Below are 20,654 nucleotides of genomic sequence, written 5' to 3'. Positions count from 1 at the left end.
GATCTCTAGAGGATAGCTTATACCTCCATTTCAGGGTGGAAACCTTTGGGTCCTAAATTAGAGAAAGGATTGCTTTACTGCCCTTGGTGACACTGAACACCTTTGAACTCTGTTTCCTGCAGCCCTTGGAATGCCTGCTGGTGAGGAGAAGTGATGGTGATACACCAGATCTCCACACATAGTGGCTGCAATCTCTGTTCCCTCACCTCTCACCATTCTGGCTCTTGTCTTAACTGTCTTCTCTCAGTCTGAAAATGTCCCTGGGCTAGAAACATTTCTGGCTTACCTTCTTGAGCTCCATTCCTCTCCTTGGATCTCCCAGTAATTCATTTCTGTCTTGCGTAGGTTTGCTATGCTTTCCATTAGATGCGGTTTTTATGTTTTGTTCCAGCATTTTTTGTTGTATTCAGTAGGAGCGTTTCCAATTCATCTAGTCCTCTCTTACTAGAACTAATATGTGTCAGGTTGTGGCTTTTTAATAATCATCTGCTGTTCACTGCTGCCAGTGAGGATAAGCATTCGTTAATTTGTTCATCCTTTCCTTCAACCTGCGTATATGTACAGCCTCCTATGTGTTAAATGAGTACGACGTGATATCTATCCGAAGTGAACTCAAATCCTAGTAGGAGAAACAGATTTCAAGAAAATAATTAAAATGTAATACTCTTTAGTTATGTAATAGAGTAAAAAGAGTAAAATAGAGTAACAGAGTAAAAAGCGGGTGTTTTGGGAATGTATATCAGGTAAGAGAACAACCCTACTGAAAAGGGTGATCTAGAAAACTTAATTGCAGCAGAGGTGACTTTTAAAATATCAGTTATTGGTAGTTTCTTTCCATTTTTAAGCAATATATGATCACAATAGCACAGAGTCAAGTATAACGAGGGACATAAAAGTTACTGGTAATCTGCCAGCTAAAGTTAAATCATTTAAAATTTTCTTGATAGATGCATATTAATATTTTACTATATCCATGCTGATAGCTATAGACTAGTATGTTTTGCTTCTATAACCAGCATCTTTTCTTTACCCACTCCTGCCCCTTCTTGTGATCTAAGAAACAGAGGTACTTGGGCTTATAGGATCTTAAGAATATTCATTTCTTTAATGATGGTCACCATTATTATGGAAGCAGCTAATTCAGCACCTGAGTCTGAAGTGTGAATTTATGAAGTTCCATATAGGTTTTTTTTTTTTTTTAATTTTTTGTTTATTGCAGTGACATTGGTTTATAACATTGTAAAAATTTCAGGTGTACATCATTGTACTTCTATTTCTGCATAGATTACATCATGTTCACCACCAAAATACTAATTACAACCCATCACCACACACATGTACCGAATTATCCCTTTCACCCTCCTCCCTCCCCCCTTCCCCTCTGGTAACCACCAATCCAATCTCTGTCCCTATGTGTTTGTTTATTCTTGTTATTATCTACTACTTAATGAAGGAAATCATATGGTATTTGACCTTCTCCCTCTGACTTATTTCACTTTGCATTATACCCTCAATGTCCATTCCATATAGGTTTTAAGAAGCCTTTCTTCCATTGAAAAATTTGCAATACCTCTTCCCCCCATCCCATCCAGACACCTCTTATAACTATTCAGGTTATCAGTGACTTTGCTGGAAAGACAGGAAGCTAAACCAGCTGATGTTACCATCTTCTTCACTTGGTGGATATTGGTATTTGGAAATCTCATTCAGCCATCTATTTTTTTAAAAAATTTTATTTAATTTATTTAAACTAAAAAATAAAGTTCACCCATTTCTCCCACCCTGCACCCCTCGCCTCTAGCAACCACCAATTTGTTCTCTGTATCTATGAGCTTGGTTTTTTGATTTTAGGTTTTTTGTTTTTTCTTAAGTTTCACATCTGAGAGAGATCATATAATATTTGTCTTTCTCTGTCTAACTTATTTCACTTAGCATAATGCCCTCAAGATCCATCCAAGTTGTCACAAATGGCAAGATTTCATTCTTTTTAATGGTTGAATAATATTCCACTGTGTGCATATCTATATATATATACACATTGTATATCTATATATACCACTGTATATATAATATTCCACTGTGTGTGTGTGTGTGTGTGTGTGTATGTGTGTGTGTATATATATAGATCCATAAGGATCAATTCATGGCTAATCTAGCCTCATATCTACCCTTTCCTACTCTTCCCTATATAATTAAAAAAAAAGAAAAAAGAAAAAACAATCACAGACATGCTCTAGTTTACCTGTAAATATTTCAGCTCCATAGAATTTTGATGGTTTTTCTCATAGAGAAGGCATGTGCTTTACTAGGGTTATTTATATAAATTTTATATTTGTTAATATCATCATATATAGTCTTTTTAAAAAACCTTCTAACTGCAGATTCTGGTATGGAGGGAAATTTTAAAGTATTTATTTATATTCAGCTACTTTACTGGATTTTTTATTAGTTCTGAGATATTTAAAGTTATTCTCTTGCATTCTCTAAATATATAGTCATATCAGTATATAGCTACAATTTTGTTTTCTTTCTAATATCTAAGTTTCGTATCAGTTGCAATTATAATGCACTGATAGAATTTCCAAAAATATGTTCAGTCATAATAGTAAATAGAAGGCACTTTTGTCTTCTTTGTGAGTTTATTAAAGTTGCCTTAAGATATGCATTCTTTATAAATCCTCTTGAGAAATTATCTAGGAATGAGTATTGAACTTTACTATATTCCTTTTTATTATCTAATAAGGTAGTTCTATCATTTTACTTCTTGAACAAAGTTAAGTGTATGTTAATAGATTTTCTACATTACTGATTAACCTCATTTTCTTGCAGTAAATTGCTTTAATGTATTGATGGATTTGTACATTTAGAGTTTTGCCTCTATATACAGATGATTGATCTACTCTGTGCGTGTGTGTGTGTGTGTGAGTGTTATCTTTGTTGGATTGTATTTTGAAAGCTTTGTATTCCTTGTTTTAGAATAATTACTATAGCATAGAGATAATCAGTTTTTAGGTATACTCAGAAAAATTAATCAGAAAACTTGCTCAAAAATTTGGGGGGAGATAAGTCTTTGATCAAGTGTTCATTTTTCCCATTTTTTATTAAACTACTAAGAATTTCCTGCTCTACTTGAGTCAATTTTGATAACATATTTTCTCAAATAGTGAATACATTTTGAGATTTTCAAGTATATTAGCAGAATATATACCATCCCCTTATCATTTTTATCTCATTTTGTCTTACATCTTTGCCTGAAGTCTTAATTCTTAAAATATTTTTTTCTATTTTTCCTGATTTTGTTTGTTAATCTTTTTGGGAGTCACTTCTTGCATTTATTTTTCAATTCATGTCTTTATTAAATTTATTTAATTATTATTCATTTTCTCCTGCCTTATGTTTTATTTTGTAAGAATGTTATTTTACACTTGAGGGTGGTTTTGGCTCAGCTCCTTAAATTTTGTTTTGGAGTATTCTCATTTAAATTATTTTCCAATTAATCTATAATGACAGTTGTGATTTACTCTTCAAGCTGAGAGTGATTTATAAAAGTGATTTTAACCTCCCAAGTGCTTGAGATACGTTATGAAATTCTGGTTTGTTTTACTGCAGTCCAGATAATGATCAGAATGAAACCAGAGATCAAGAGTGACAAACTGTTACTTTCAAACTCAGAAGTTACTCTTGAAAGGGTATCTTATCATCTAGAATCCATTTTTAGTTTGCACTTTCTTTCCCAAGTAGATAAATAGTACTCAGAGTTGGGGAAGGGAGAAAAGTCTTTGAAGAGGAACCAAGTGTTAAATATGAATGTATAATTTCAGGGAGATCAAGAAAGAATAGCACTTCCCCCTGTAAGTATAGGATATATAGGTTCTTTCCTCTCTTGGCTGAAGTCCTAGGTGAGACTTGGAGAGTTGAGAAGGCTCCCTCCTCCCCTATCTCTCATGTCAACATGGTAAAGCAGAAATTAAATAGATGGCAGGGGAGGCCATAAGAGTGCTTGAGATAGCTCCCAGTTTTCCTGCAGGCTTGAGAGTGGCTGGCAGGGAGATCGTCCAAAAGTGACTGAAAATGAACAAGAAGACACAAGGGAGCCTGGAAATAGGGGCAAGAAACAAGGAGCATGACTCATGTGATCTGACAACCAGAGGCTGTGGCAGGTCTTCATACATAAGCAGGAAGATGGAAAGACCATCTGGGGATGAGCTAGGGATGGAGCAGGTGGTCAGCACAAGGACAGCAGCGACCACATTGGAAAAGCAGGCGTTCACTCCCCAGCTTCAACATAGCGTTGCCAGATTCAGCAAATGAAAATACGGGATGCTCAGTTCAATTTGAATTTCAGCTAAACAAGATCTTCTAGTATAAGTATATCCCATCCCAATATTGGATGGGATATACTTATACTGAAAATTTTGGTTTTTTGAATTTATATGTAATTCAAATTTAATAGGATGTTTTGTATTTTATCTGGCAACCCTCCCCAGTGGCAGTTGTGAATGTCCCAATAATGTTAACTAAAGAGCAAGAAGAAGAAAACTCTCAGAGGAAAATTTTTGATGGGCCATGTTTTATGTCTGAATGGTCTGAGAAATCACTCAATTCGAGTTTTTCTGGAAGTGACCAGATTAAATATTTTGCGTTAGAAATAAATGCAGCTCCAAGTCAGAAATGTTTTCAGTTAAAAAAAATGAAGTGTCATTTTTGCACATCCAAAGTGATATAATTTTGAAACTCATAATAATTGTATTTGCTTTTAAGTTCATGTAACAGGTAAAATATGGCACTTCACAGTACGATGTTTGCATCTTTGCACAACCAGTGTGAGCTAAATTAGGCTCCCTCAGTGTTAATTCCAAATTCCTAGTCTTCTCCACTTCTGATCCAATCAGCTGGTACTAGGGGGATGGGATGAGGGATGGTGTAATGTTATCATCGCTATGGGTGAGAAGGGAAGTAAGGGGTCATTGTGAACTGGGCAAGGAGCCTAAATCGTGTCTACTATAAATGTCTTCCATCTCTTGCTGTGACAACTTTACTAATGGATTCTTGAGTTTTAAACCTAGTCCAGAAACTGAAAAGGAACAAGGAAGATGGATTATATCTTCCCCATTTCTAGCTCCATAGCAATTGTCAGACAGAAGTTCACAGCTTCTCTTTTATAAGGCTACCCTCTTCCCAGTACATTTCATTATGCCCTTGTCATGGAGAAGCACATGTCACTATTATATGTCCTTTGGATCTTATCTTGACATATCATTCTTCTGTTTTATTACCAGTTTTAGACAGCACCATAGTGCAGATTAAACTCGCAACAGCGGGTTACAGAAATACCGATGCATTCATTTAGAGTACTGTCAGAACCTTTGCGCCATTTCAATATCCAGCTTGCCAGAGATGTAGTGAAATGCAATGAAACACATAGCTTTTTTTCAGAACTAGTGAGAACGAGGACTCTATATATAATAAGGAAAAGATTTCTTTTCTGCTGTGAGGTAGCAACAGCGAGCATTAGAGGGTTAGTCACTCTAATAGGTTTGATTTCCCAATTATTAAAGTTATAGGGCCCCTTTCACTTAAAGCATTCAACTGAAATCCAAGAGGAAAATCTCCAGGGGAGAGGAGTTCTTCAAGTGTCTCCTTAATTTAAAAAGACTGTGATTGGACAAATGACTCACCCATGACTCGTGGTGAGATTAATTTCGTGGAGCCAGGAGTCTTCAGTTTACTCTAGAGTCTGAAACTGGCTTTACAGTTTAACAATGAATTAATGTGAGCCCGTGGGGACACAACTTTCCCTATGTGAGGATTTTTTCCCCAATAACTCTATTGCTTTAGCCATTCTTGAGAAAGGTCATCACTTGTATGCCAGGCATTTGCGATAATTATTTAGAACCAAAAATGTCATTCATCAGTGCCAGGCTAGATGAGACCATAGAGAGGACATATTGTCCGTCATCATGGTACCAATTTTATGGATTTTTTGAGTCAGGGAGAAAGAAGATATCTACAGTTCATTTTAGGTCACTGTGTTTCTGGGACACTGTACCTGTCAGCACACAGTGTCTTTCTGAGCAGTGTTAGGCTTGAGGACTGCACTTGTGATAGGACATGGGGCAGGAATAGGGATGAAGCCTTCACTCCACAATGCTGTGTGATACAGTTATTCTTTGTTTTCTGACAAGCTGTAAACAGTCGGAAATTGAGAATGTGTGGCCTGGGGGAGTGCAAGGCACTGTCCAGGCAATGACCCGTGCCAGGTGCCTGGAAATGGGGAGGGGTGTGCTGGCAGATGTGGCTAGGAAGCAATCTCAGGTTGCATATGGAGGGCTTTGGATGTCACGTTAAAAGTACAAGGATTTTCCAATAGGCAAGTTGTTTGCTCTGTGGAAAACCAGACACTCTCTTCTTTGACTATCTGAGAGCTACTTTTTCTCTCACAAAACTCTGCTAAAGCATCAGTTATATGAGAGGACCTTCTTGCTTTCCTGGCTGCTTTAGAGGCCTCTTCTCTCTCCAAGCATTTGTTCAGCATCTTTCACAAAGTCCTCTACGGCTGAACCATTAGCCGATCATCTACATTGAACCAGAGGCTCCTTAACTGTTCTCATGCCCAATACAGGCCTCACGAGTGTGATGGACAGATATATGAGTAGATAAATCGAGTGACCCATTTAATCCCCATATCAATCCCATGAGGTAGGGACTATTATTCTGCCCACTGTACAGATTGGGGAACTGAGTACAGAAAGCATAAATAATATGCCCAAAGCTACAAAGCTAGTAAGGGATGGAACCGGGATTCAGAACCAGTCTGATTCCCTCCACAATCCTTGCTTTTCATCACACAATTCGTATGTTCCTAAAACAAGATGACCGTTAACAGATCAACCTCATTTCCTGACTAAAACTGAATTGTAAAGCCACAATGATGTACAGAAATAGAAAATGTTGATTTTGAAAGGTAAAATTTGAGTGTTTAATCCCCTTAGGACCAATATAAAATGAAACACCATCGCTAATGATTTTGCTAATTCTAACTCTTTTCCACAGACCCAGCCAGGCAGGTGAAGCCGACCTGTAAATCTCCTCCTAACTGGGTTTAGTCCCCAGACCTTGCCTGTAGGTTTTTCTCATTATTCTTGTCCTCCTCCAGCCCAGTGTGTCCAGAGATTCTGTAGATATAGTCACTCTCCCCCAGGATTTGCAGTCAGGGTTGTTCTAAATACACTTGGTCCAGTTGTCCCCCTCGGGACACTTGGAGTACGTCAAGCAAGAGTTTGGTTTGGAAAATATAATTCTCATACCTAGAGACTGATGGAGCTGGAGAATCCTAGAAGTTTTCTCATCCTGCTGCTTCTAACCCACACGAGAGCCCTTCTTTCTGCCTTCCATCCCTCCCTCCTTTCTTGCTCTTTGACCAGTAGTAACTTCCACTTGCCGTTTACATATAAGGAGCTTTCAGTTTGAGATTCATAGCCCTTTCTGCAACATTATTTCAGCAAAGATCCATTATAAATGACAAAACACAACATTAAAATAAAACAGAAAATGGACCCAGGTTTAACCAGTTTCATCACAGAATTTTTTTTTTTCTTCTTGGGGTGTTGGGGCCACAAAGGAAATTAGAAATTAGACCAGTGTGCGTCTGGGTCATCAAATGCCATTCCCCATGGAAACTGCATAAAGTGTTTCTCAAAACCAAAAGGAAAAGAAACTATGGCAATTTTGTTTTCCAAATTATTCTCTTTTAGAAGCTACATATTTACTATATAAAAGGGATTAAAAACTTGCCTTAATGAAAATGAAAGACAATGGGTTGGAGGCTTCACGTAAATGTTTAACTTTTTCTGTCTCTTCAAATTTGGAAATGTTTGTCATATTGAGCATGTCTCCTCATGTTTTAGAACAGGGGTCTGCAAATTATGGCTTGATGCCTGTTTTTGTAAATAAAGTTTTATTGGAACACAGCCATATCCATTTATTTAAATATCGTATATGGCTGTTTTGATATACAGAGTTGAGTAGTTATGACAGAGATTGTGTGCCTTACAAAGCTGAAAATATTTACTATCTGGCCCTTTATAGAAATTGTTAACCCATACCTGTTTTAGAACAGGAGGAGAGGGCTTTGCCTTCCCCAGTCTCTGGAACCACAATTTGAACTAGAAAATTCAGCAATTAAGTATGACTTCCCCGTGGGTAGATCCACTTGTGGACCTTGAAGCCCAGCAAGACTTGTATTCAAATTCTGCCTCTGCTTGGGACTGCCCTGCATGACTTTGACAAGTTGCTTAACTTTTCTGAACCTCAATTATTTTATCTGTAAAATGGAGACACTTCCTATTTTGAAAAATACAATATAATATAATATAATCTACCATGACATTAAATGAGATAATGTTCAAAAGTGTGCATTGCATTTCCAGCCATATAGTGGTCACTCAGTGAATATAATTTCTTTTTTTCTTGTTATGTCCAAATTGAGGAGTGAGCCACATGTGAACCAACAGATTCTTCTGTCTAGACAAATGTCTGTTTGTATAGCAGAAAAATTCTTTGTCATTATAGCACATTTCTGTATTTTATCTTGAATCTTTGGGAAAAAAAACAATTTTGTCCACGACATCTTGGGTTCTATTAAGAGGTTTTACCAACTGCTTCTTGATTCATTTTAAACTATTATTTAAGGCCAGTTTTAAGTAGGATTGCTCATAGTCATGATAATACTAACAATTTCCAACAACTCTTTAAGGGGATTTATACAAAGAAGAGCAGGGAACTTGTGTTTCAGAAACTGCCTTTCTGCATAGCATTTTTCCTCTGTATAAAATCAATCTCTTACCTATATTCGAGGCCTCAGAGGCCAGACCTCTAGAGGATGCTTACACTCTGAGAAATGTAGGCCAGCGGCCTTGCTGCTGAATGTGTAAAATTCCATTTGAGAAGAGACCAGGCCCTCGTTATCAGCATCACAATAAGCTGGAGACATAGATTGATTTTGTTAAATATTGTGCTCCTGGTGGGGAATTGCTCTTCTAGCCTCAGTCCAAAGCAGCACAATTGCTCTTTGTCCGATTTCAAAGACATCATTTCCATATATATCTGTCCACCTATTTTGGAGAGCTGTAACTAAGCCATCTAGACTGAAGAACTATGCCTTGTGTTAATAAACATTTTTTTCCAGACATTCACTTAAACGTTATGCCACGAATACTAATCCCCAGGAGGTGGGCTACCATGCAATATCAGTATATTCAACTTACAGGTGAATGAAAATGTGATATGATGAGGCAAAGTGATATCTTTGACAGTTCACAGTAAATACTCAGAGCTCAGAAGCAGCAAATGACTACTGGATGCTTTTGCCAAGTGCATATTACCAGATGGTGCCAAGAAATTGGCAAATGATCCATCCCCTTTCACCCTCCTTCCAGCATGCCTTCTGTGCACAGATATCACTCCAGGCTTTGTGGTATTTCCCCATCGCATTTTCCCTTGGCCTTGACCTCATCTCTTCTCCTCTTCCCCTTCCTCTTCTTTTTCCCTTCCCCTCCTCCCCCACTTCCCTCATCTCTTCTACCTTCCCCTTCTCATCCTACCATACTGTATTTTTGTAAGCTGCCTTAAATCCCTTTTGCAACAAAGTAGAGTGTAAATAAATATGTATCAGATAGAATCATGGAAACTCCGAGTTGGAAGTAACACAGGAAGAGCAAAGATCACAATTCCTCCCATCAGAGTTGAGCGAGCAAGGTTTACTCATATCTGTGTTATGATTAAGCTTCCAAAAACAAATGATGCTTTGTTCCATATCACAAAAACATAGGAAATCAAAAAGGTGAATAGATTACGGTTGTGGGTTTTTTCCGCACATCACATCCATGCCACAATCCTTGGACATACATTTCATAGCTTGCAGCTTTTTCTCCCCCTCTGAATCAGACTCCAGCATGATCCATATCCAACCTACATTCTCTTTATTTAGGTGCGGAGAATAAAGTCATTCTCCACTTGTATTCATGCACAAATAAAACTTTGATAATAGCACAAAAAAAAGTCAGATAATCTGCCCGGTTTACATGCTCTTATAAAAACTCAACACTTCAGAGTTCTCTAGACTGTAATACTGTTCTCTAGGATGTAATGCTGACTGAAACTTCTAGATCAGGATTTTTCAATGTAAGATCAAAACCCATCAGAGCAGTGGTTTTCAATCCCAGTTGCATACGAGGATCACCTGGGAAGCTTTTAAAAACAATAACATTGCCCTTACCCTACACCAGAGATTCTGATTTTTTGGTCTGGAGTAAGACCCTGTGTAGTATTTTTTTAAAAACTCAGATAATTCTAATATCATCTGGGTTAAGAACCACCATACTAATTGTTCTCGAGTTATTTGTAAGTCGTAGCTTTTTATTTTCCTTTTTAATGAACAGTCAGAATAGAATGGAATAGAAAATATCAGTACGCAGTTCATGTAGTAATGATGAAAGAATTACATGAAACTTTTGTTTCAGTTTCATGTATATTAGTGTGGATACTGCCACTATTTAAAAATAATTTCTTACTGTGCATTGTAGACGAAGTTTGAAAAACGCTGTTTTAGATTATCTTGTGCAGGGAAGGTATGTTGATGGCTGCCTGGGGAAAAGTGGAAAATCTCCACCTGTCCTAAGAGAGAAGCCCAATTGCACTATTTTTAAATGCTTGTAGGGCATGCAGAGGTATTGCCAAGTGATCTCTATGCTATCAAATGTTTCTTACCTATTTATAGAAGCCCTTACTTACACATTCTCGAAGACACTGAGCCCAACTTTCCCCTCTCCTGTAGGCACCGTCAAGGTTTAATATTGTTAAGTTGCCTTTATTAAAAATATCTTTTAGCTCAGTCTCCTCGTTTTCAGATCAGCTCATTTTAACCCTTAGTTAGGGATATTTAAGGAAAAGTTAACACTTCAGAAAAAATACAGGATCTCAGGTCTAGCACTAAAGTACTCTATCGGTTCTCTGAAAATGCCTATCAGGTCTGCAGGCCTACAACTTAACGAAACTTTCTGGAATCTTACAGGAGGCTTTCTAGAAGGAGTAGTGGGGCCTTGGCATTAACACTAAGTGCTCAAATATTCCAATATAGTGGTTTTCACAGATGATATCAAACTGATTTGACTCCTATGATTTTTAGCAGTTCATATGACGGTAATGTAGAAACCTCCAAAAGAAACCTAGGCTGTCCTGGCCTCACTGGCTCTGCCCAGCAGTGAGCGAGGCCCCTCCCCCTCCCCTTGCCCCTCCCCCTTGCCCCTCCCCCTTGCCCCTCCCCCTCCCCCTCCCTCTGTACTTTCGTTTCTGAATGAAGACACGCATGCGCTGAAGGGCTGCTGTGTCCTCCCGCAATTTTGCTGTGAAGTGGGTGTAGAATGACCGGGTAGAAGAGCAGCTAGGGAGACAAATGGAGAAGGGAGGTGAGCCAGAGGAGGCTGCGCCCCTGAGAGGCCTGGACTTTCCTTGGCTAGGGGATCAGCCAGGGATGGGAGCTGAAGAGTTGTGCGCACCATGCGTGCAGTGCTTTCTGCCCCATCTCCCTCGAGCTGGGGCACAGAGCTGTAGGATCTGTTTGATAACTTAGAACAATACACACACCGGAAAAGTAATGATTTTGAAAAATACATCAAATGCATTGAAGAAAGGAGAGCCTGAACTCAACTATTCAAAGCAACTTAGAAATTTTCAAAAACAATCCACATGAAGCCCAAAGGAGGAAGACAAATACAACTTAAATATCATGTAAAACTTCCCTTTCAAAACATCATGAATGAAATGATGACGTTTTCTCCAGGAACATACTTTTACAGATTACTGTGCAGTTAAAGGCATTATGTATATGAATGGAAACAGGAGAGGAAATTACATTTTTTGTTGGAAACCTAGCACACAGCACCCAGAAACTTTCTGGAAACAGCTTGAATCAGGCTGACTATTGAGCAGGTCTGCAGAGAGGGCTGAGAGCACAGAATATTTTGATTCAAGGGAGGCCAAGATGAACTTTATAAAAGATGTTGAAATGACAGGACAAAAATCTTAAATATGTCACAAATATGCCACATGGCAGACTGTTCAATTCTTCAGAAATTCAAGCACCTTAAATATCAGCAAACTTCAGTACATAACATCTTCTAGAAAATATAAGTGATGAGGAGAAGAAGGTTGAGTGAGAACTGGAGCATTAATAGGTACAGGTGGAGGTTCGTCCACAGATGATACTAATGATTGGGAAATGCTTGAAGGGAATAGGAAAGAGAGCTGAAGCAATTGATGGAAAAATGACTCCAAGCTGGTAGTAGAAGCCAGTAAGTCAGCATGTGAACCTTCTGCAGACGTTGAAGCAGCAAGTGAAGCACAATGTATCTGAAACTAGCCTTTCAAGTGGCAAAGAAGGCAAAGAAAAACTCAGATTTGGCGGAGAGTTTGAAGAAAAACTGACCATTCATCAAAAATAATCTTCCTCTGAAGCTGGGTGCAACACCAGATGATTTTAACAACTTTCTACTCCCATAGAGATTGTAAAAGCTACAACAGAAAGAAAATGAATTAAATCAATCAATCCAAAAAAAAGGCATCAAGGAAATGCCATAAGAAAAATGAAAGGTGTCTATCTAAATAATCCACAGCTGAAAGAACACCTGGCTTGGGTTACAGATGAACACAAACAGGGCAAAATGCAGAAACACTGTGAGGAGAGTCCCAGAGAGTTGAAGCCTAGCTGATCAAAGTTGAAGGCAGATTTCCAGTAAGTGAACAGATCTTACAACAGAGTTGAGTGTAGGAAACACTTACCCCACCAACAGTCAATGACTGTGCATGAGACTAGGAGAGCCAGATGGAAGTTACATAGAGCAGAGTCAGGAGTATGGAGAAGATTAATGCAAAGATTTTTGGTGTTGCAAATGATATGACCATCTCTCATTCCTCCCATAAAGATTTGCAAAATATTGTATACATTTGAAAGTCATAAAGAGAGCACAGATTATAGAGAAAAGCAGAAGTAGCGGGTAGACATGCATTGAGAGAAATGAAGACAAAGGTTATAGTCCCACTTTCCTACTTCATACATCGAAGTCTATTTAAACAAAAATGGCAAAGATTTCTAAAGGTGGTGTGCTAGTGTAAGGACCAGGGTGTGCTAGAGGAGAAACCAAATGGTCTGTGGGTTTCCACAGGCCTCAAACACACCCCTATAAACAGATGACTTGGGCTGACCTGTACTTTAGCATTTGAAATCTCACCTTGAAATGATAGCCCTATGTTGTTCTTTTTTCTTTCTTCCTTCCTTCCTTTCTTTTGTGTTTTCTTTCTTTCTTTCTCTTCATTCTCTTCTCTCTCTCTCTCTCTGTATCTCTCTCTCTGTCCTTCGCAGGCTATTTACAGCTTATCCTAATACACCGGCATTTTCCCTAGTTCAGTCAGATTTGTTTCCTTTTGGGGAAAATAACAATGACATTATTGTCATCCGCTTACTCTCTTCCCTCCCCCGCACACCAACTACTTAGCGGTCAGCCAACATATCCATTGTCCTCTGTCTGCATAAGGAAACTAAAGACGACTAGACAAGATACACCTGGCTCTTTGGTGGCCCCTTAGCTCTCAGTCCACCTAGTGCACGCCCTTGCCCACTCTCATTTCATACTATGCCTTTTGCGTCTTCCATTCACAGCAAGCTGAGACTTGTAGAGACCCACAACGTCTAAGAAGGCCATCAAGTGTGACAACATAAGTGAGGTCTGGCTTAGGTCCACTTGGAGGATGAAGATTGGATAATTCTTATTTTGTTCTAAGATTTCTTGTAATAGCCCTAATACATTCTGTCAACTTGGTCTACTTCTGTAATTACTGGCAGACACATCCCATTAAAATGGGGAGGTGGGTGACAGGTGTAACATGCTCGTTTCATAAAGAGTGAGGAAGTCTAGAGCTGGCATGTTGTTCCGCAGCTTGCCTGGGGAGAGAAGTCAATCAAAGGAAGAATGGGTGCTGACAGCTGGGAGGGGTCAGGGGCACAGGGATATGCAGGAGAAAAGAAGAGGCAGGTAGGATTTTGGCCAAAGACTGAGAGGTGTTTCCCAGCTGACATTATTTCATTAGATTTTCACAGTATTTCACAGTATTCCTGTATGATGAGTAGAGCAAGCACAATTATCTCAATTAGGTGGAGAAAAATGAAGCCCAAGATGTTAAGTGACTTGCTTTGAGCTCTGACACCAAGTGGCTAAATCAAAAATAAAATCCATATCTGCTGATTCTCACTTTATTCTGCCAGATCAATAGTGGAGTTTAAGTTGTAATACCTGTATGAGCCTGTGAAAATTCCACGACCAATCATTCTTACTGGGGCATTTAAGATCCGTGGTCACTTGCCTACTCTTTACCTTTCCAGCCTTCCTAGCTCTGCCCTACCTCATTAGTTGGCACGCATCATACTGAATTAATTCCAAGCTCTCTTCTACCCAGCTGCTCCCCTTCAGCTCTTGGGTGACATATTTCTTCTCCTGAAGAGCCCTATCTAACATCTCTAAGTTAGTGAAAGATGACCCTCCTTTGTGCTCCTTAGACCGTGTTCTCCCCCTATTCTAGCACTGTACTGTAATTGCCTGTTTTTCTGTCCCTATCTCTATCTTAAACTTCTTAGAGATAGTGGCTTTCATATTTACTATTACATCACCAGTGCCTACCACAGCTATTGACACATATTAAGGCTCCCAAAATGTTTGTTAATGAATAAATACAGGCGTACCTCAGAGACATTGCAGGTTTGGTTCCAGACCATAGCAATAAAGCAAATATCACAATAAAGCAAGTCACACAAATTTTTTGGTTTCCCGATTATTTTCACAGTGCACTATAGTTTATTAAGTGTGCAATAGCATTATGTCTAAAAAAAAATGTACATACCTTAATTAAAAAATACTTTATTGCTAAAAAATGCTAACCATCATCTGAGCCTTCAGCAAGTCATAATCTTTTGGCTGGTGGAAGGTCTTATAAAAAGCACAATATCTGTGAAGCACGATACAGTGAAGCGTAATAACAAGGTATGCCTGTAAAGCCAATATCAGAAGGTATAATCATTTTTTAAATTCACTTTTATATTCTAGATTACAATCAAGCCTTTCTGCTATTCACAGCCTAAATTTAGCTTTGAGCATTCAATCAACAAATATTAGCCTGAATGCTTAGTTCCTCCATGGGGTTGTATGCCCAGGATCTTGGCATCATAGTGCTTGTTATATAATAGGTCCTAAATACATAATTTTGGAATGAATTAATTAGTGCAAAGGTGGTTAATATACTTATTACCTGAGGCATTTAGTTTAGACAATTTCTTGCTTGTAAATAATGGTGATGTGGGACAGAATATGGGAAGGCCATTTGGGAAGAGTTTTTGGTAGCTTTTGCTTCGTAAGCTGAAAAACATGATTGCAAGAAGTGAAGACTTAAAGTAGGCCCAGGGAGTCACTCCTGGGCAAGAGGCTGTATCTGATCTGGCCTGTGGAGATCAAAGATGGCTTGACTAATATCTTGACAAGGGAGATATGCAACCTACTGATTCATGATGTTTTTAGTGATATCCTTAAGTATCACCAGAGTCACAAGTATGCAGAAAAATCTCGAAATGCTTTATAGACAAGCTATTACCACTAGTAAGACCAGAAGTCATATTTACAGGAGCAAAGTAAGTGTCCGCAACAGGATGCTAGTTGTTTTGACCTCTCGTTTGATGTGTTTTCTGCTGCCATTTTGCTTTTCACCAACCTCTTCAAGAACTCTTAATGAGCATTTATGGAGCATCTCTTCCACATGTGTTTAACTACCCACTGTGGAGGGAGTAGAGTGTAATGGGTCAAGAGTCGGGCCCTGAATCCAAGCAGCCTTGGTTGGAAGCCCAGCCCTACTACCTAGTAGCTACATGATCTTAGATAATTTACTGCACCTCGCTGTGTTGCAGTTTCCTCACAATGGCATTGACAAAAATGATAGAACTTATCTCATTGGGTTGCTGTGAGGCTTAAATGAGTTCGTACGTATACCATGCCTGGCACATAGTAAGAATTCTATAAATGTTGGCTCTGATCATTATTATGTGCTAGCTTAGGTACTATGAACACAAACATTGAAAAGGCAAGTTGTGGTTTCTGTACTCATGTAATATGCTTGTCATTTGCCTGTTTCTCTTTACAGTATAATTCAATCTTCAGCCTTTCTCTGCTTTGCGCTGAAAGGGGCCTGACTCCTGCGAACCACATTTCCCAGGATCCCTTGCCAGTTGGCTTCCTGCTAGGTTTGGGCAGCAGAAGGTTCAGACAAGAGATTGAGTTTGGGAGGCCAAGTGGTCTCTCCGTGCTTAGGTAGCAGCATCACCAGCAGGGGCTGTCTCTTCTCCATTTCCCATCTCTCTCCAAACAGAGCCTCCCTCTGTGCTCAAAGGCCCCACTGGAAGTGCTACTTCCCAGCTTCCTAGCAGCTCTCTGCTTTGCAAGTGAGGCCAACACAGAAGAAAATAAAACAAGAGGAAAAAGATTCCAGGTTTAATCCTGGATCCAACTGTGCCTGAAGATTATATATGACTGGATTTTTGCACATATGAGCCTATGAAAATTCCCCTTCTTGCTTAAGCTACTTTGATTACATTTCTTTCACTTGCCATTGTGAGAGTCCTAGTACAATGTCTACTAATTCCTGAGAACTGTGTGAGAGGATATCACGCTATAAAGCAATTGGTATTCTCATTGCATACTTGTCTCTGGAATTCATATAACTAGTATTTATTGTCCTACTACAATTAAGAGTATGACGATGAGTAAGATAAACATGGTCCTTCTCTTTGATAGGACAATAATGACTAATTAAGTGTTTTCAAAAATGGTGACTTTCACTAAACTTATTCTAAAGTGTTGCTTTCTCCAGAGTTCTGAACAGCTTCTCTTAGTTGAAGTGTATCTTAAAACTAAGGACATCTCATCCATTTTAATACAAGGATATAAACTAAAATGCAAAGCAGGAACTTCAAGGGGAAAGTTTTCATTTGTTTTCGATAAAGTAAATCCCAAACCTCCAGTTGTTCTTTCTGAAACCTTCACAAGGCAGGGGGATTTTTCAGTGCAATGAAATTAACAGTGTCACTCCTGCAGGACCAGCAGTCATTCTGCTGTGTGCTTTCTGGGCTCTCCTCTTCTCCATTTGCCTATGATCATGCAATTTGTCTTCTGATAATGGATGGGCTTCCTCTCTCTTTCAATCACTAACATAAGCCACTGAAACTTGCCCAAGACATGTCCAAAGTTCCTCTGCTTTGGGGATTTTTTTTGAAGCTTTCATGGTTGATGGAAGTAAATTTATACTCATGATGCAGGTACAAGTGTGTGTGTGCATGCTTTGTCCTTAAATATATGCAGTGGCCTTTTAATGTTATATGGTCGGGCTGTGGTTGCTAAGGAAACAATAACCAAATTTCCTGACCTTTGCGGGTAAAGAGATACAGTGGTGGCAGCTGTGATTGGAGTTGAGAGACGGCTGATAGAATTAACATAAAGATTGAAGAGGAAGGGGTGTTTTCTACCTGAATGTTCAGGTCAGAGCAATTTACTCTTCCCTGTGTCTACCAATAATATCCATCAGCCAGGTTGAAGGCTTCCTAGTGTTCCTTTAATTATTATTTTATACTCTGTTTGTTTTGGATAGTAGATGAGTGAGATTTTGGAGTTTTTGATTATAGTTGGTATATAATCTTTTACATAGTATAAAGTCATGCTTTCTGGAAATGAAACACATTATATCCATGTTAGTGTCCACACAAGACAATATTGCTATTAAGACAGCAAATTCATGCTTTCGTTTGGAATGTGATACCTTGAGATTTTCTTTTTATTCTTGAAGTACAAGTTGATCAGTCAAATGAATACATTTAATACATTCTCTGGTCAGGTGGGATCATCTTCTAGGACCTCGTAACTACCGGGGAGTTTCTCTGTAGCTTCCTGTACAGCATTGATAGTTTTGCATTGTTAAGGTTTGGAAGATGCACCAAATGAGAAGTTCACACATCTGTGTGTATTCTGTTCAGAGTACATGTCAGGGAAGCGTGATAGAAGTATGGAATATGGGGAGTGGCTTCATCACCCTGATTGCTTAGTGAGGTCCTCTGTGCCCAGTACAGTGTTAAGCTCTGTGGATGCGGACATGGATAGGAAATGATTCCTGCCCTCAAGAACCTGCTTGACCACATGAGGAGAGAATATATGCGGACTGCTCATTGAGTAGGGACAGCACAGGAGCAAAGTCAACAAATGTAGCCAAATATAAAAGGAGAAAGTGAGTCCAATGGGATGGGCAGATAAAGAAGCTTCAGGAGAAGCCAGACTTCAGATGGGACCCACAAGAAGGACAGACCTAGATAAAGAAGGAAGACAATGTTAGTAAACTTCAGTGTTAGGAAACTTCAGAATTTATAAATATGCTGCATATATTCTGTTAAATGTATCAAATGTTATGTTAAAGTAGAGACAAGGTCAAGCAGAGGATGTGAGAAAAGATACAGACGGGGCACGATCTAGTGGTTAAGGGGCACTGAGTAGTTTGGTTATATTGAGGGAGTAGAGGGTTCTAAGAGGTATTCTCTGGGAATGAAGATGCTCGGGGAGTTGTGGGAGCTGTGAAGGATCGGTTAGGATATCTGGGATTTTGTAGCAACCAGATGTCATTGAAGGCAATAAGGCTTAAACTCTAATAATTTGAGGCCAAAATGAAGACTCTAGAATTGTGATAAACAGGGTAAATTGCCACCCACTTCTTAATGGGCAGTAACCAGTCAGTAAATGCAAATTGAGTTTGGTTTCAAATAAAACCAATATGAGACCAACTCAAAAACCCTTTGGAATTGTAGCTGATGTGTTGTGGTGGTTAAAACTTGTTAGCTCTTGGTTAACTCTCCCTTAGCTCTTTCCTCAGATTTTTAATCCCCGGGTTACTGTCACTTCTGGGTTTTTCAATATGGATATGAGCTGAAAAGAAGAGGATTTGAAAGCCTGGGTTTTTTTTTTCTTTTTGCCTATGAAATTGTATAAATAATGTATAGTACGTTACATTTTTTCCCCCAATGTGGAGACTTGAGTGAGTTATAAACAGATTTTTTTCGTCTTGAGAAATTGGACCACCTTGATGTCATACAGATGTTGACATGGTCATCTCAAAGCTTCTCAATACCATATACTCAGTGAAATTGTGAAGATAGACTTAACATTCTCAACTCTGAGGGGGTTTTTGAGAAACACAGTGGGTAACCTGTGTCTCAAAGTTAATATACACCGATTGCTTCCGACATAGGAGAGTCATAGAGTGAGACCAAATGCCTTTGGCTCAAAGTAGTAGAATATCATACAGGTTTTATTTGTGGGTGTATTTTCAAAATCAAGTACATTCTAAAAATGTGCAGTCTTACAATCTTTCTTTCTTTTTTTCTTTTTTCAACAGGACCTTCTTAAGAAATGCTACTCTGCAAAGGCATCTTACCTCTTCCAGCAGGATAAATTCTATGATGTCAGCTACGACACAGGAGACAAGTCTATCCAATGTAGCAGGAGACCAGATGCATTCAAGTTCTGGATGACATGGAAGGCCTTGGGCACATCAGGCCTTGAAGAAAGAGTTAATCGTGCTCTGGCTTTATCGAGGTACTTGCCTCTGTCTCTGTGTGTGTGTGTGTGTGTGTGTGTGTGTGTGTGTGTGTGTGTGTGTGTGTGTTGTGTCCATGGATGTCTGTAATAGAAAGACTCAATGAAAGTAACATTTGCAAGCTCTGTTCTTTCTTTGGTGCGTTCCTTCTTTCATCGAACAACCATTTTTTCAGTGCCTACTATGTGTTAGGAATTGTGAACAAAGCAGTCCTACCCTCTGCCCTCTAGGATCCTAGCCTAGTGAGAGTTACATTCAGGTGACAAAGCAGATAAAATACAGGTGAATGTATTTTTGGTAAGGGGAGATATACGGTGCTTGAGAGCACTCAGGAGGGTTCCCTAGTATGTTCTTGAGGGGCATAGGCAGAGGCTTCCTGGAGGAAGTGACATTCAACTAAGACCCAATGAAGAAAGGGGAGAAGAATGATCCAGGCCAAGGGAGCACCAGACCCAAGTCTCTGGATGTGGGAGAGATGATGGGGACTTTAAGGACCTGGAAAGCAGGTCTGTGAGAATGTGGGGCTGGTGTAAAGGCGTGAAAAGGTAAAGATAATGTGGAAGCACCGCGGTTGCTTGCCTCGTTGTAACATTGGAGACAAAGCTTTGAAACCACTTTTAGAGACATTGGAAAAGCTCCTGAGACACGGGTGCTGCACATTTGCCACCTGAACAGGACTCTGCTCTTGGGTCAGTGGGTGCAAATGGGCAGGCTGCGGCCAAATTTAGTCTTAAATGTGATTTGTTGGGTCTGATCTGCATAGGATTAACCTTCATGGTGTTAAAAATAACAAACATTTAAACATTTTAAACATTTAAAAATAGGGAGATTTGTCAAAAATCTAGATTTTTGGCTTCTTTCAAAAGATCAGAATGCTCTCAATCCCACATGGTGACAAGCCTCTGAACATGATGGTGCCTGACTCTGGA

At 39.1% G+C, this 20,654-nt stretch overlaps 1 protein-coding gene across 1 annotated transcript in view; it reads left to right on the top strand.

The window, feature by feature from the left end:
- The window catches only part of GADL1 (glutamate decarboxylase like 1), a 154,265-nt gene that overhangs the window by 66,611 nt on the left and 67,000 nt on the right, over positions 1-20,654 (top strand). The window contains exon 12 of the mRNA XM_058567403.1: positions 19,525-19,724. Coding sequence (XP_058423386.1) covers positions 19,525-19,724 — 200 coding nt within the window. The remainder of the gene's footprint in view (positions 1-19,524; positions 19,725-20,654) is intronic.

The sequence above is a fragment of the Diceros bicornis genome, chromosome 2 (assembly GCF_020826845.1).
Source record: "Diceros bicornis minor isolate mBicDic1 chromosome 2, mDicBic1.mat.cur, whole genome shotgun sequence".
Classification (NCBI taxonomy): domain Eukaryota; kingdom Metazoa; phylum Chordata; class Mammalia; order Perissodactyla; family Rhinocerotidae; genus Diceros; species Diceros bicornis.
Note: the sequence above shows the minus strand (reverse complement) of the source record. Positions and strands in the feature narration are given on the sequence as shown.